Consider the following 16,901-nt stretch of genomic DNA (forward strand, 5'->3'; position numbering starts at 1 on the left):
CCAAATGCTTTGCCAGCAATAAACTTTTGATGCATAAGTCAGGTTGTCTATTAAAAACAAAAAGCCATAGGCTAGTCACACACATATGACAGTTTATTTTTTGTGATCATGAATACACACAAAAAGAGGTTTATTTTAAGTCATACTGTTAAGCCAATAGTGCTTTGTATTATTAATGCATACCTGAATCTTTGAAAACATGATTGCAGGTAGCTACAAAATGAAAGTATTTTGAAAATGCTACATGGTAGACTTTCCCTCGCATTATTCAGTCAGAACGGCTTTAATCTGCTGTGCCATAAAGTGCATTCAGCATTTTTTGTTATCTTATGAGTACAGATGTTATGGTTCATGTCAGTGAACATTGGACTGCCAACACCACGGTCTTTGCTCGTTTCTGTAATACTTGCAAACGCTTTTCATAATTCTTTACGCAAATTTATACTTTCAATAAAAACAAGGGCCTTTTGTTCTTTTCAGTTTGTCTCTCCCACTTGGTAATGCTCACTTTTCTTCTCACACAACCGAGAGAACAATGTGTGAGTGTTTTCCCATGTGACAAAGCAGTATGTTGGCCAAACAGTGAGGAGAATTTCAAACAGTCCCTGGGGCACCAGGGTTACAGGGATTACCAATAATTCTCTCTCATGGAGAAACAGACTTTAAAGCCAACCCCGCTTTAAATCAACTTGTAGTGATCAGACTGAGAATGTGCATATGTATCGGTACTTACGCTTACAAAGTTACAAAATGTTCCATAAAGTTACATTTTTTACTCCCTCTTTGTGTTCTTTGTTGCCCATTAAAATTAAAACATGCAGTTCAATTTATTTCTCTCCGCATGAAAAACACACATTCTGTGTACAGACAAGTTGGGTCTGTACAGTAAAATAACAAACAGTAAATTCAAAAAATATAAGAGTCTACATATTTTAATAATTCATTTTTCAATTGTAGTTTCAAAATGTAGGATTTAGTTTACATTTGCACTCAGTAGCCCAGTGTGTGCAGTGCTCTCTAGTGGAGACTTTTTGGTCTGAACACCACATAGGCCAACATAACAGTGACTCATGGGTCCCTTATCTGCATATCCAATATAAATATGATCCCCAAACCAGAACAGCAAGAAATGAATAAAATTTGATTACGCATGGGTTAAGTCGGTCCAAACAGACTGGAATATCAAAATAGTTTAATCACTTTTCACATACCTGCATTTTCCTTTAATCAGTTGATTTTATCTAAAGTGATTTAAAAATGAGTACAGCAAAGAGATTCAAGAAGACAATAACCTAAGAAGTGCTATGATACCATTAAACAAAGAAATACAGGCTAGAAGGGAGGGGCAGAAGAGATGGTGGATTTAATAAACTAACTTAAAATTTACTTTTCTTTTTTATGGTCAATTGTAGTGGGATATTGTACACTCAGTTGTTTTCAAGGTGAGCTGGAGTAAATGCCAATGGCAGGAGGTCTCTAAGACTGGTCTTCTTATAGGATCCATCTGGCTTGATCAAGTAAACGTCCCATTCGGTTCCAAACTAACACAAGATTGGAGATAAAGAAATCATGCAGGTGAGAGAGAGAGAGAGAGAGAGAGAGAGAGAGAGGAAAATAATCGAGTGAGAAAATGTAAATACTGATGCACAGATGAAACAAAGCACATGCGATAAACAACAGGCATTACCTCCATTAATACCTGTCGACAAGCACCACAGGGCCCCACAAAACTGTCCTTGACATCACTGTTGATCAGACGAACAAAAATGTTTTCTGTGTGCCATAAAGATAAATATTTAGCTTGCAACGTTTTATAAATCAAGGTTTTGTATTTGGAAAATATGATCTACCATGTGACTGCTATGGCTGTAAATCTTCTGTTCCCTTCTGCGACTGCTCTCTGTATCGCAGTTCTCTCTGCACATACGGTGAGACCATAGGAGGCATTCTCAACATTGCACCCTACACATGAAATAGGGGGAGATGGTAAAGAAAAATGTTGCTGCAAAGAAAATAATTTAACAGGTGGATTTGCCTACCAGTGACAATGGCGCCCCCTGTCGTAAGAATAGCGGCACCGACTGGAAACTTGCTGTAGGGACAGTAAGCCATCTCGCGTGCTTGCAAGCATTTTGCCACCAGTTCGGCAACTTAAGCAGTGCATTAACCCCCAATGTAAAAGAACAAAACGCAACCCCATCAAAACACAGCCTATCAATGTCATTGTCTACTGCAGCTCAATGAAATGCTCCTTATTATATCACTTGTGCTTGTGTTATAGGCTAGAGAACGTAAACTATACAGATCCACGCAGGACTGCATGCTATTTATCTCCTAAAAGTAGGCTCGGTCAAGCTCAATTTAGGCCACCTGCACACACTACCCAAACATGTACTATTACGTGCATACCGACCAAAACACCTCGAGGGTTTGATAAACAAATTAAAGTTTACGTACCAGCCATAAAAATAACCGCCTCGTTACCTTAGACCAGGAATTGCCCTTTTTATCTTTAATATAAAGTGTAGCTTCTCGGAAACAATATCTGCCTCACTAAGAATTTCAAGGACGGGTCCTGTGACGGGACAACCGTCCTGAGGCACGTGTCGTGGGCGGGGAAGGGGCGGAGTAAACGGCTCTAAAACAACAATGCTACTCATATTTTTTATTTTACGTATAGTCTTCGCTTACAACTCTCTTGCCTGGTGCATTAATTATTACAACCAAAAAACAATATGTTTCGTTTTTAACAATGTGATACTCATGCATTCACTACATGCAACATTATTTGTAAATATTCCACAGGCACTTATTGGTCGAATCACCACTTTTGCAAGTGTTAGTTTTTAAAATAAATTATTAGATAGGACAGTGAGTACATGACTAAATATAAAGGTCAGTCATGTCAATAATTGGGAATGAGTCAAACCTGTGAATAGAAATCACAATCACACCATGAATGGAATACCACATGCTCAGAAGCAAGACAAGACAGTGTTATCCAGAATGTTAGGCTTGTTTATAGGTCCACAGTTCTCTCAATAACGAATTGCTTACTTTAAGTAATTAAGTAAATTATGCTGTATATATTGCACGTTTACATTTATTACACCAATTAAAAACACTGAAAACTGTAACAAAATCTCTTTAGCTTTACTGGAGAAATGAAACAGTAGCACAATTGTATAAGATGGTATACATACAAAAAACAAGCAATGTGGAGATGCACAGAACACACAGATTGTTAAACCAAAATGCAAACAGGTAAAGTGTTCTGTGACAGTGGTTGGTTGTATTGGTGACGTCATAGCTGGGAGGATAAATAGAGTAAATCCAGTATGTACCTAAAAAACAACATCAACAAGATCAACATTGGCCTTGATACTCGGTTTCTCCATTATCGGAATAGGCTGTTTTTAATTTGTTTTGGATTAGTGGGCTTGATAATGGTGGGCTCCTCATCAATGTCATTTATTAATTAATAGCTGAATTATAAATGATAAATTATTTTATACATGACATTTTTGCTTAACCTTTAAGAGGTCCAACTTTTGTCCTCTATCTTGGCTCATCTCACAACATCAGGACACAGCACAGAGACTAAACTGACAATAACATCATCATCATTAAAGTAAAGCCCCCTTCCTTACCAGCAAAAAACCAGCACACAATGAACACACAGAGTATCAGGATGAAGACACTGCAGAACCGAGCAAGAAGACAATCATCCATAGTGTTCTTTAAGTACATAAACAGCATTGAGAGCAGGCCACCCGCTCCAATCACAGTCAGATAGATGGGAAGGTTTGACTGAACAGGACACTCATGAAAATGAATAATTCCTACAAACATATATAAAAAGAACTGAGTGACATTTTAAGAATGCAGTTTCAAACCTAATTTAGATTGCAGCATTTTTTTGACCACACTGTAAACATTTTTGCCATAGTTATGCAGCATTTTGCCAGTAACTTACTGTAGATTTATATTTATCTAATTTATTGGCAAAGGTTTGTTCAAAGACAAATTAACATTAAACATTAAACATGAACATGAAGTCTTTATGGTTACAAAAAAACTATAAATTAACAGCCTCATTCAAAACATTCTAAATAAAATAAATCTTTTTCAGTTTTTATCTAACTTTGGTTCCCAGAATGCTTTGCATGAGGCTGTTATTTGTAGTTTTGTCTGTAGGATGAAGACTTTTTATCTTTTTTAAAAGACATTTATCTTTGAACAAACTGTTTCCAGTAAATTACATAAATGTAAATCTACTGTAAGTTACAGCCAGTGATGCTATAAGTTCTACTGAAATTCTTTACTGTGCAGATTGTAAGGGAAGTGATACTTTCGGCTGCTCATAAATATTTTATAATGTAAAAAACAATTTACCTAATGCAGACGCTGATATTAAAACCATCCATCCAATCAGGTTAATCATCACTGAAAAAGTTGTTAATAAATAGTTAATAAAGGTAAATGTTTGTATTGATCTGTGTTCTGTGTTCGAAGATTTCGAAGCTTTCCTGTTACTCTTACCAACGAATGATTTTCTGGCAGACTTCTCAGTGGTCTCCATCTTCGCAAATTTCTTAAATATTCCTCAGAAATGTGAATTATGTCTGATTATTATATATTTTTTGTATATTTCAGATGTGTAGCCCCAAAATTATGCTGACATGAATACAGCATACCAGTTAAACTTGTCAATGTGAATGTTTTCACAGTTTTGTGGTCTTTAAGCTTGCTATGAAATACTTCCTTTTGCGTAATGTTGAGAAACAAACCTAAACTGAAACATACAGTATTACTGTTTTTTGGAATCCACTGTTTATGTTTTCATAAAAGTATTATTTTAGTTATGCTGTTACTGATAATATACGGTAAACTAGCAAAAGTTCAATTGAAATGTTATCTCTATAGTTGCAAGTAAAGTTATAATTGCTTAAAAGCACATCTGTTGAGTTTAGAAGCACTGTCACTGTATGGGAATTGTATTCTGAGAGAAAACACTTTGGAGGCACTTTAGACAAGCATTTTGATTTAAAAATGTGAAATGATATGATGCATAATATGATGCATATTGGTATTATGTTTATTTCTGAAAGTCTAAAAGGCCGTTGTGGGCTCTGAACTGAATTTGTTACACACAATTCCAAATATTTTCTACCCAGAAACAGAACAGTCAAATAGCCAAAACAGTTTTTAACCAAAACGCAAAGTTTTCTGGTGGTATATCCTTCCAGTTGGGTTAAAAAGGAAAGATCTTCCTTTTGCAGCATTGAGTTTTATCTTTTAATATGTGTCACATCTTTAGTGGATATTTTTGCAATACACACTGCATATTGATTGATACTGATACTACCAAGGAGAGTAGTATTACATACAGAATATAGTGATAAAAAGAGCTGCATGCAGAAAAGAAAGAACTTCTGCTTTTAAAATTCAGTCGGCTTGTCAATGTTTCTTCTGCAGCTTGGCCAGTATTTGAGAAGTAGACCTACATTTTAGGTACAACACCATACCCCTTCATGCTGTATTGTAACTCAATAAGTAATAATAATAAAGTTGTTGTCTCTCATTTAAATAATGATTTTACCATTTTCATTGTTACAAAGCAGCTTTACCTTTACATGAAAGCATGTTAACTGCTATAAGCAATACATTAAATATAATTCTGGAAAATTACAAACAAACAAACACACTCCAAACACACACGGACAGAGACAGAAGATAAAAGAAGAGAAACACAGGTAATATTTTATGCAGACTTTCAACTCATATATGGGGTAATAATAATTCACCCAAATTGTTACATTCAAGAATAATATTAACCAGTTCAAAATTCTAAAGCTTATGTCAGCAGCAAAACAAGTGCAGCCAGCATCTGCAAACATAGATGAGGAACCCAAAACTCCAGTGGACAAAAGAATCCCCAGGAGATCCCAGGCCTGCCAGTGGAACCAGTTCTCATATGGCTCTACTGATGCATCTCAGCAAGCTCGACAGTCTTGTACAACTAGGCTGAATAAAACTAGGCTAAAAAAAGAAATGAAAAGGTAGATGATAGATGTAATATTATTATAAAATCCTAAAAGCTAATTGCAGTTACAATTTTGTTGTGAAGTAAGGACATGTCAGGTTGCCGCCTCCCTCCCTCAGATCTCCACCATCTAGACTGGTCACAGATCTGTGTTTAGTGTTACGGATAAGTCATGTCAAGTCAACTTTATTTATATAATTACAATTCTAATTGTAACAAAGCAGCTGTACAAGAAAACATATTGACTATAAGCAAAACATACTGTATACGGTTTTGCAAGTCAAAACACAGGTAAAATATCAGACAGACTATAAATTCCTATATGCAGTGTTAATTAAATAAAACTATACAATTCTATAAAATTCTAGCAGCCCCCCGGCCATGCAAAATAGTATGCAAACAGTGGCGAGGAACCCAAAACTCCATTGGAGGACTAAAAGAACCTCAGAGGGAAACCAGGCCTAACCAGGGGATTCCAGTTCCCCTCTGGCAAAAGCTGCAGCCTCTGCACAAGATCGACAGTGCTTGCACAAGGCAAAATAAAAACATCATAATAATCTAATAGAGGCTGAAATTTAGTAGAGTCGCTGCGTCCTTTATCAAGCTCTGTATTATGATAGTGTAGTGTATGTGTAACGAGTTGTAATAAGTACAATCCAAATTAATGTATTGTTGTCTTTTTCACTAAAATCCTTATTTTATTATTGATTTATTACTGGTTTTCCTTGAGCAATATATGTTATTCTGTGATTTATTTTTGGAGACTTTTATTTTGACATTTGTTTGCTGCTCTCCTGGTGTCATTTTGAGTGCGCGCGCGCTTCCAGTGTTGCCAACTTAGCAATTTTGTTGCTAGATTTAGCAATTTTTCAGACTACCCTAGCAACTTTTTTTTCATAAAGCACCTAGCAACAAATTTAGCATTTGTTTTTATTTATTTGGCAACTTTTAGCAACTTTTGGAAAGTGACTCTAATCCAAAAAACACATGAAATGGCAAGGGCGTGGTGAGCTGGTAAGGGCATCACAACTTCCAATAGGAAAATTCAACTGCAGTAGCCACCGTTCAACCAGAAAAGGGCAGCACTCAGACGTTTTTACCTTTTTACAGCATATATTGTAGAATTAAAACACATTATACCCAAATATCAAAAATATTACTTGAATAAATGAACAGCATTAATAAAGCCCAAGTCTTACAGATCATTCAATTAAAAAAGTTGTTTTAGGGTATATCAACTACCACAGTGCTTTAATTGTTCAGTTAACGTGTAGTTTCAATGGTAAATTAGAAAATAGCCTACACAAACTGTAATTGTTCAAAAGTGTTTAACTGTTTAATGTCAATGTTGTATTTAAAATGAAAAAAATCTTATCATGAATAAGTGTTGTTTGTATTACTTTTACAAATGCTATGTGTGTGTGTATGTATGTATGTATGTATATATATATAATATAAACAATAATGTCTACGTATTACTTATAATGGCGTAGTTTTGTGTTGCGATTACGCAATGACGTCATAGCGCAATGACGTCACAACGTCATTTAGCAACTTTTAGCAACAAAGCGATCTGCCTTTAGCAACTTCCCCTGAAAAATAGTTGGCAACACTGCGCGCTTCTCACCAGTTCGCATTGCACATGCTGGTGAGAGGTAAGCGGTTTTATTAGAGCTCTTTAGTTTATGGCAAATTAAGTTTGCAAAGTTTGTAAATTAGTTAATATCTTTTAGTAAACACTATGGAGACTGTATAATGTGTTCTATTGTATGTAAATTACGTAAGTGGATTAATTATTTGGAGATATATTGTGTGAGCCGTATGACATGTGTTAGCAAGGTTTTGAATTAGTATTCAGCTAACTAATGTTGTATCATACAGGTGGTGTAGTAATGTGATGCTCACACGCCTTTTATCAATCTTATTGATGTCGATCCACAGGTATTTCACTTTTGTTTCTCATGTTTATATTGTGTTAATGGTTAGGTGTATTTTATATAATTGTTATTCGAGTTCGCATTGCACATGCTGGTGAGAGGTGGTGTAGTAGGCTAATGTGATGCTCACACGCCTTTTATCAATCTTATTGATGTCGATCCACAGATGGTGGGAAGTCCACGTTGACCATTAATAAACATCGCAGATTGGTGAACCGCAGCAACGGTGTTTTAGTCCTTTTTGTACACAACGCAGAGAAAGAGAACTACATAACAGCGGTCGACAGCAGACCGGTTACATATGCAAGATAAAAAAGATGCGTCTTTAGTCTAGATTTAAACTGACAGAGTGTGTCTGCCTCCCGGACAGTGCAGGGAAGACTGTTCCAAAGTTTAGGCGCTAGATAGGAAAAAGATCTGCTGCTTGCGCTTGATTTTGAAATTCCAGGTATTACTAACAGACCAGACACCTGATAGCGTAGTTTTCAGGATTCCACCATCATCACTAACTCCTCCCACTCGTTCGACTTCCAATGAATATGAATCACCATCACCTTCACCTCATCAGTCCACCTTTATATTCAGCCCTCTGTCATCTACTCCGTGTCTGGTCTCGTAATTACAAGTCTCACAGACTCACACCTGCTACTTACCTGAGTATTCGTAAATCATCCTCAAGGAAAGCCTTCTTCTGCCATCTGCAACCAAGAGAAATTGTCAACTCTGCTGTTCTGTTCCAATCTGGTTATTCCGTTGTTCATATACTTCTATCTCTCTACTGAATCTGTGTTTCTGCAAATAAAGTTTATATCACTTACTACCTGTCTGACTCCTGTTCCATCCATGACACATGGCATGCAGTAGTTAATTAAACAAACGAAATATGTCAGAAGTGATCTCACACCCTATTTTGTTCACAACATATACATACGAACTCAGACTCCAGTTTTCTGTACAGCAATAGATTAAATTACAATAAGGTTATAATAATTGTTTTATGCACTTGTGCTTTTTGTTATCTTTATGTTGTTTCAATTGCTTCTATTGTTTACCTCATTTGTAAGTTGCTTTGTTGTTGCTGAAAAAAGTTATGTTTTTAAGGCTTCAGTCACTTTTGACCACGAAGGAGTGACCTCTAAACGAAGAGTCCCAAAGGGCTAAATACTGAAAACTGTACAACTTCATTTTTACAATATAATATATTAAAAGAATGGATTTGTAAATGTTGATATTAATCAAGATTATGTTGACAATGTGATGTTCAGTAGTGGGTCATATTAATTAATGTAGCAAACTAATGTTAAAAATGAAACTGGGCGATCTTCCCAAAAAGTACTCACAACTCAGACAAACACACGAAAATATATATTATAACAGTACCATTATTGAAATTAACAGAAAATATATAAACAGAAATATACTTGAAAAATGGTGTAAAACTAAATACCAAATATCAGTTCAATTAATTTAGAATATAAACTATAATGTTTTATCGGGCAGCGCACTGTTTATCTGAACCTGCAGCGTCTGCGGTAAGCGTGTCATTTCTCCGGTTTTATTGTTTACATAAGGACAAACAAATGAAAGAACGAGCCGATTTTAACCGGAACATGTAAATATGATTTTCTAATCAAGAACATGTGGAAGAATAAAACAATTGCTAGCTCGAGTGAATATGTACCTTCGATACGTTAAAGGGGTCATTCGACATGGCTAAAACGAATATTATTGTTTGCTTTAGATGTAATACAATGTGTATAAACGATTTAAGGTTTAAAAACGCTGTATTTTTCACATACAGTGCATGTTTGTATCTCCTCTTTGCTCCGCCTCTCTGAAACGCGCAGATATTTTACAAAGTTCATCGCTCTGAAAAGCGAGGTGTGCTTTGATTGGCCAGTTCACTAGTGCGTAGTGATTTGGTCGAATACTGTACGGAAATGTAACGCCTCTTAACAAACAACCATACTGAGTTTGTGTGAGATAGAAACAAGTTCGCATTACAACAAGGATACCGCGAGTGCTTCGGCCCTTCTTGATCAACCAGTGTACACCATGTCTTGTCGCGACTCAACAAAGAAAATATCCCCTTTATAAACACAACATTTGTTGCCTCTAGTTGGAACAGAATTACTGATTATCAGGACTTATGTTGTCTTTTTTTCCACGTTGCTTGCGTGCATAGCCCATCTTGAACTCTCCCAGATTCGTGAAGCAATCATCCCTGAAATGCGCTGCACACACTTGAAAATTCAGACTGTACTTTTCTGGAAACATAAAATGTAACCATTTATTCTTTGGAAGAGCAAACAAAGAGGCTTTAGTTTCGCAACGAAACACACAGCGTCTCCGCGACATGCCTGCGCCGGCGACGGGACCGTACAATGAGATTTACAAGAACGACCACCTTGTGTTTGCATTTGGGGGGGGTCTTATTTAAATCGTGTTACGAACTGACGTCAGTTCGCCGGGGTGTGGTTACTCAAGACGTTTCAGGCAGGTCTGGGTGAGCATTCGCTTCTAGATAAAATACATCTTTTGTTCGGACACATTTTTTCAATTTTACGTGTCTAATACATGCATGGGCAACTTATAACACCCCAAAAACAAAGAAAAACACGTATTTCCGCCGACTCACCCCTTTAACAAATGTCGTCTGTTTTTACTCTCGTTTTGCATACATAATAAAACGAACAGTTGCAAATCTGCAAACCTCCAGGTACACATGTCAAAACGAAGCGGACTGAAACTTCACTACTTTCACATGTCACGAAGAAATCGAAATCAAACCACGGTCTGAGTAAGGTTCGCTTTTGGGGCCTTATTGGGGGGTCCGAGATCACATGGACTGTTCACATAACACGCTGAACTGCTCCGAGAGCGTTTGGAGGGCTCAAATGAGCCAGGTTTGAAAACACCCTTATTCACTAGCCCTTAAAGACAAGACCGTGACAATGTTACTCAAAGGCGGCAACCATGATTTAAAATACTCTGCATGTTTCAAACATGTACACCCATAAAACCTGGACAAATGCACAGTGTATGAAGACACCTTTCAATCCCTTTATTCCTAATGCGTTTTCACAAAAGTTAAGTCATTTTAATAGTTAGTCTATTATTAAAATCCCCCATAAACTGTCTATGACATTATTGGCACTGAATCAAATTGAGGAAAAAGTACAAGATAAAAAAGTCAATTTTATCTTCTGATATGAATAATACGTTTTATCTAACTCTTCATTATGCCAAATATACAAGACAAAATAGGGCAACAGCAGGTTAACAATAGCACCAGAGCTAATAGAATATATCCCAGTGTGGTGGTCCAGAAAGCAAACAGGTAGAGGGTCTTATTGCAGTAGGGGACTCCAGCCAGGGTTTGGTTGTAGTTCGGAGGGTAAATAGAGTAAATCCACACACTGCCTGTTAAAAGTCAGAATCTCTGTTTAAAAAATGTCATTTCCTTCCTCCTTCTTTCCCCCATTGTGGAGCACAGGCATGGTTCTAAGCCATTTTCCTGAACAACAATGCATATACACACCCATATTTCAGGCACAAACACAGTTTTGTTGATGGTATGATACCCATTCAGAAATTCTCTTATGTCTATTCTTTAAATATAACAAAAACAATGCGCAGAATCTGTAAGCGAACTATGAATACATTAAGTGACCTTTTACACCCACACATCCAACCCATTCTTACCGCTGATCACCCAGCACAAAATGAAAGCAGAAACCAGTGCATTCCACAGGCCGCAGATAAGGCTCAGTTTGTTAGAACCTTCCTCTTCTGTCTCCTTAGTACCGGTACATGGTAGACAAGTCAACAAGCCCAGAAACACACCAAACACTCCACACACCAGCAGATAAATAGGGATGTAGGATTGTTTGGGACAGTCTTGGAGATATACTGCGCCTGTGTTAATAAACATCATAACAACAGTGTAAATACTTAAGGACATAGATCATAAATGTACATAAGAGGTAAGATCCATTTTACACCTATTGCAATCTGAGCGATGGGAAGAGCCATGCAGAGTAACTTTGAAATCACTGAAATAAAGATAAAAATCAAAAAGTTAATTTCGAGTCAAAATTGAGTGCAAAGATTTATAAGGTTTATAAGAGTACATACCAAGGCAAGCCACATTTTTTATGGGAGGAGACTTGACATAACCCCACATATGTTTCGGATCCATGATCCCTAAAGACAGCAAACAGTAAAGGGAAATGCATGACCTGCTTTCAAAAGCATTTCTGACACAAAGCATTTGGTTTTTACATTTAATCGTTTAGCAGATGCCTTTAGTCAAAGCGATGTACAGAAAGTTAGCAATAAAGCGATATGTCCTACAGGACCAATAGTACATAGGTGCTAATACCAAGTTACTAGTTTAAAAAAAACTAGAACAACACCTGTTGAGAGAAAGAGAGTGGGTTAGGTTTTCTTCTGTCAAGTATTCACCGAAGAGACTTTTAATGTTGTGAGAGATGGGGTTTGACCAGACTGAGTAAGGAGGAATGTTCCGCCAAGAAGGAGTTGGAGTATTACAGTACATACAGTACATATTTTAGCTGTTAAAACACAAAGAACAGAAGCTGTAGGGCAGGGCTAGTCTTAATATTTCAAATAAGCGGAAAGACTTTAAGAATGGTGCACAAATATGGTACATCCTTAGATGCCATATGTTTAAAAGTCCAAAAAGCGGCTACATTCAATAAGAGAGTAATTCCAGCAGCTACGATTGACGTCTTATAAAGCGATTTGATCAGCCTGTCCAAGAAACTTGATGTCATTTGCCAACGTTATAATCAGCAATCCACAGGCAGTCAGTTTGCGCACGCGAATGGTCGCACACCAAAACGCGTCTAGTCCCCTTGAAAGTAACTGCAGGAAGAGTACTACAACACGTGAACTGATAAGGGAAAACTGTGTTGTTTTTATACCTGCATTCATGTATGAACAGCTATATTTACGAAAAATAGCTTCTCTTTACACGATCTGCTATTAAGTGCGGGGTCAAATGATTGCGATTGGATTTTAGCCGAAGATGCGCTAATAGCGCGTTTCTTGCACAGATCAATTGATTAGCTTTATAAAACAGCAGTTTAACATCAAGGTGCAGGGATTAATTTTGTGCTGATTTTTTAACGTTGTTGACTTGTATTAATTTGACGTTCATTAGTTTAACCAAATACCTTTATAAATATGACCATTATATGACCTAACAGCAACAAAAACAGTAGGCTATAAAATGAACAAAATGTAATTAATAACAGAATCACAAAATAACAGAAGAAATTATAATATAGTAAAAAAAAAGTGTAATCTGGCCCTCAAAGAAAAGTAGTTGAAGAGTGTAGGGTTATATTTACCCTGTATTGTGACACACAATCATTGCTTAGCCTGTGTAGAGTAGATGTGTTTAAATGTAACAGACCACCCTTCAAAACAATACTGCTGTATGTAAATCACATAACTTAAATAAATATATTTTTGGATGTTTCATTATTTGTTATTTTCTTTTTATTTATTCATATATAAATCATGATCTATGATGACTTCATGTAATTCACAAGCAGTAGAACAAAGTTTAAATCTAAAAACACACTGACAGAAACATAACAGTAAAACATAAACAAGTGTTTGTTTGTTTGATTAAACGTGCTTACCTGTAATTCTGCTGTTGGAGCTAGATATCTGATGAACGTGACACACGCAGACCGCGACTGCCTGAAAGGACTTTTGCAGGATTTGTGTTTCATTTTATAGAAAGCTTTCAACATAATTCACCCCGTAGCATGTTGCCTTTCAAGTCAAACCAGTTTTCACAAAACACAGCATCACAAACATGGCATTCATACAGTAAATTAATTTATTGGGCTGTTTTTAATCCCTCAAAGACTTTGTTTTATTATGACAGGTGTCAAAATTAGTTGTCAAGTGATTTAATATTATTGAATGTAGATTATTTTTGTTCAGAAGTGATCAAATCAGTGAGGTGCATGTTTTTAAACACAAGATCTTTGAAGATATCAAATTTTGTAACAATTCCGTATTTCAGGGTCGGCTCTCAAACGAAAATCTTTTGCAAGGCGATAGCCATTTACTTCATCACTTTTTTGTACAACAAAGATAAAACTGTTATTTTACGTTTGCTTCGTTGTTTTTAGTTTGTGTTTTCAAAAACTCCAGGAAAAAAAGTCACTATAAGTACAAAACTCTAAGAAGCTTTGGCAGGATCACAGCTTAATTTAAATACCATATCAAGAGATGTTTGAAGAATCTTATTCCATATGAAATGAAATATAGCATTTGACCAGGACTGGAACTATAACATTCTGTGAGGAGTTGTATAACTTTTCTGTCAATTACATTATGAAATGCAACTATACGGTACTGTAAATTAAGGCATTGTTAATATTTCTTCTGCCATTCAGACACTGTATTATGACATGTTTTTAGACAGTATGACCATAATTACACTGTAACAAAGTGTCTGCAAAGTAAATCAAAGAACTAAAGCCACAAATCGTTCTAGGGTGGTACAGTGTTCTCCAGGCAGGCAACGTGAAGACTCCATAAATTCCACTGAAAGATGCAGCATATAAACTATAAATAAAATCTGTTGTGTCCTTGAGCAGACTATCTTACTCCAAGGGATGTCCATCAGTTCATGGGAATTATTTCCACTGGCCACGGTAAATGTGGAAATAGATGATGATAGAGATGGCAGACATTTGATCGTTTTTCTTGCTCAATCCAACATCATTACTACCTGTCTTTATCTTGAGCACACCTGTCAGTCAGAGGTCAGTAAGGCACTGGCTTGAGGAGGTCTCTACAAAAACACATCCTCGTGACTGGCCGCCCTGCAAGTCAATCACTCTGTTCCGTCCTCGCTCATCGCCTCTTGTCTGAAGTTGAGCTGCTCCCAGAAATGAGTCCAATAGCAAACCTTTTTTCCATAGCTACTCAGGAATGAAACACACAAACACACAAGTAATGTAAACATTATACTTCACAGTGTGGTTAAATTGACTGCTTATACTGTATGTAGAAACTGATGTGTGTATGAATACACGTCTCAAAGGGATTACAGATATCTGCTTAGATTTCTTGGGTGTGTGCTTTAACAGTTGGTGTAGAATCGGTTTTCCATCCCTAAACCTTCATAAACAGACCGATCATTTAATTTCAGAAAACCTTAATATTTTGTTAGGAGCCGATATTTATTTTGTGTTGCCTACATCTCCATTCTAATACATACAGGTATGAAAGAGGACACACGTCCAACTTCTAGACTTGAGTGCTTTACTAGACTTGAGTGCTGCATTCGGTTCACATCCCACACACAAAAAATTTCAAATTTATATCAGGACAGAAGCCCAGACAACCTTCTGAACGGAGCATCTAACCTCAATGGAAATTTGGGATTTGGGATTCCTTCTGTAAAAGATGGCTTTGGTGTTCATTTCGGGGGTTCCATCTTTTTGGGATATTCGGGTCCTGACAGAGTCCTCTTCACACCGGATTATAGCATACACATCGGGAGCTGTTATAGAGTGAAATGCAAAGGTCTTGGGTTCGATCTGCACATACTAATAAAACACATGTATGAGCTGAGTGTGCTGTAAGTCGCTTTGGATAAAAGTGCGTGGCAAATGCACAAATGAAATATTAATAGCTAGGGGCACAGACTTTTTTTAATCAGATTTGTTTATCAGAGATAAAAAGTTACTGTATTGGCATGTTACCATAAATTTCTGAGTTAACATAGTTTAAATCGGGGAAAATAGTTTTCTTGAAACACCAACATTTTGCTTCAGACATTTGTGAGCCTGTCTGTCAAAACCATGGCGAAGTTTTTTTACATTCTGTCAAAATATTGCCCTGTTATCTTTCACATTGAACGAGTAATGCCATGTCAAAAATTAAAGTCATTGAAATGTGGAATACATTCTGATAACATTATTTCTTCAACAGACTCTTAATAACACAATTACTTTTTAATTGGCTGATGGAAATGGACTTTTAACCTGTTTGTTTGGGCTTGCTGAAGCCAGAAGCTCTTAGAAGATGGACTGTAGTTACAGCACTTAGCTCTGGAACACAACAATGCCACAATGAAGGAGCAGGCAGTTCTCTCTTTAACTCTCTGTAGAAAGAGGACAAACAACAAATTAGGAAAAACATCAGAAATAGCAATGGGCGAATAAAATATTTATATTCTTTTACCTGAGGTACACATGTGAGTGTGAGAAAAAACGGAGCAGGAACTGTCCAGTGTCTCCAGGCTGGAACGTAGTGGGGATGATAACATATCGACCAGGGCCGAGGGTCACACGTAGTGTGACACTACGAGAGTCCATATACACTGAGCTAGCAGCCTGCTCACATAAACACTGTACCCGCCACACACGATTCACCTCCACCTTAGAAAGTGACCGGTCTATTTAGAATTTCGAAGTAAAATTCAGAAGAGACTAAAGATTTTTTGCTTCTTTTTAGCTTTCAAGCAAGCCTGAACTGGCACTGTTTGCCTGTCCACCATTTCCTCAATCACTCACCCTTAGAACCTCAAAACCAATTGGTAAGTTTTCCCCTCTTCCCTCCCTCCTTTTCATCCTCCTGTCCTCTTGCTGCAGACATATTAACACCTCATCTCCATCTCCACCAATTTCAAACATGAACTATGGAAACAAGGAGAGAGATGGGTTATATTGAGATGTAAGATACAACAAATATAAATATTCTTATATTATATCTTAATCACATGATATTATCAAATCTGTATTAAATTAATTATAAAACAAAGTCCTGGAAACCAGCAAGAATTCTAAACAAAAGAAAACTAAATTGCGTTATCAATCTATGTCAGTATTTGCTCTGTCAGAAATGGTTTTTAACTTTGG

The 16,901-nt window shown here is 36.7% G+C and overlaps 3 protein-coding genes across 3 annotated transcripts in view; all 3 read right to left on the minus strand.

The window, feature by feature from the left end:
• Nucleotides 1-73: 73 nt before the first annotated feature.
• On the minus strand, nucleotides 74-4,720 carry LOC306900346 (uncharacterized protein). The gene is made up of 8 exons (XM_079467233.1): nucleotides 4,543-4,720; nucleotides 4,396-4,446; nucleotides 3,651-3,842; nucleotides 3,204-3,344; nucleotides 2,040-2,150; nucleotides 1,851-1,962; nucleotides 1,688-1,745; nucleotides 74-1,541 (listed from the first exon to the last, which is right to left on the minus strand). Exons 1-8 carry the CDS (start codon nucleotides 4,580-4,582, stop codon nucleotides 1,428-1,430), a joined length of 819 nt encoding a protein of 272 aa, XP_079323359.1. The 5' UTR covers nucleotides 4,583-4,720; the 3' UTR covers nucleotides 74-1,427.
• A 3,409-nt stretch (nucleotides 4,721-8,129) lies between these two features.
• LOC306901588 (transmembrane protein 272) lies at nucleotides 8,130-12,184 on the minus strand (the record flags this gene model as incomplete). Its single annotated transcript, XM_079469453.1, has 6 exons — nucleotides 8,130-8,220; nucleotides 8,637-8,681; nucleotides 11,268-11,406; nucleotides 11,689-11,901; nucleotides 11,988-12,038; nucleotides 12,121-12,184. The coding sequence occupies 6 exons, from the start codon at nucleotides 12,182-12,184 to the stop codon at nucleotides 8,130-8,132; spliced, it is 603 nt and encodes a 200-aa protein (XP_079325579.1).
• A 2,608-nt stretch (nucleotides 12,185-14,792) lies between these two features.
• Nucleotides 14,793-16,901, minus strand: part of LOC306888806 (calpain-5) — a gene marked incomplete at its 3' end in the record, with an annotated part of 76,407 nt that continues 74,298 nt past the window's right edge. Inside the window, exons 8-12 of the mRNA XM_079447280.1 lie at nucleotides 16,557-16,679; nucleotides 16,225-16,421; nucleotides 16,026-16,144; nucleotides 15,405-15,541; nucleotides 14,793-14,957 (exon numbers count right to left, since the gene is read on the minus strand). Coding sequence (XP_079303406.1) covers nucleotides 14,793-14,957; nucleotides 15,405-15,541; nucleotides 16,026-16,144; nucleotides 16,225-16,421; nucleotides 16,557-16,679 — 741 coding nt within the window. The remainder of the gene's footprint in view (nucleotides 14,958-15,404; nucleotides 15,542-16,025; nucleotides 16,145-16,224; nucleotides 16,422-16,556; nucleotides 16,680-16,901) is intronic.

Source organism: Barbatula barbatula (assembly GCF_947034865.1).
Source record: "Barbatula barbatula genome assembly, chromosome: 1".
NCBI classification, from domain to species: domain Eukaryota; kingdom Metazoa; phylum Chordata; class Actinopteri; order Cypriniformes; family Nemacheilidae; genus Barbatula; species Barbatula barbatula.

Bases quoted from the DNA above. Each gene is read 5' to 3' on its own strand.
- LOC306900346 (XM_079467233.1), bottom strand. From the start codon at position 4,582: ATGGAGACCACTGAGAAGTCTGCCAGAAAATCATTCGTTG. The intron at 3,345-3,650 runs GTAAGGAAGGGG...GTTGTTTTTTAG, and splicing joins TGTGTGCTGGTTTTTTGCTG to GTACATACTGGATTTACTCT. The intron at 1,746-1,850 runs GTAGATCATATT...TCTGATCAACAG, and splicing joins ACAGCCATAGCAGTCACATG to TGATGTCAAGGACAGTTTTG.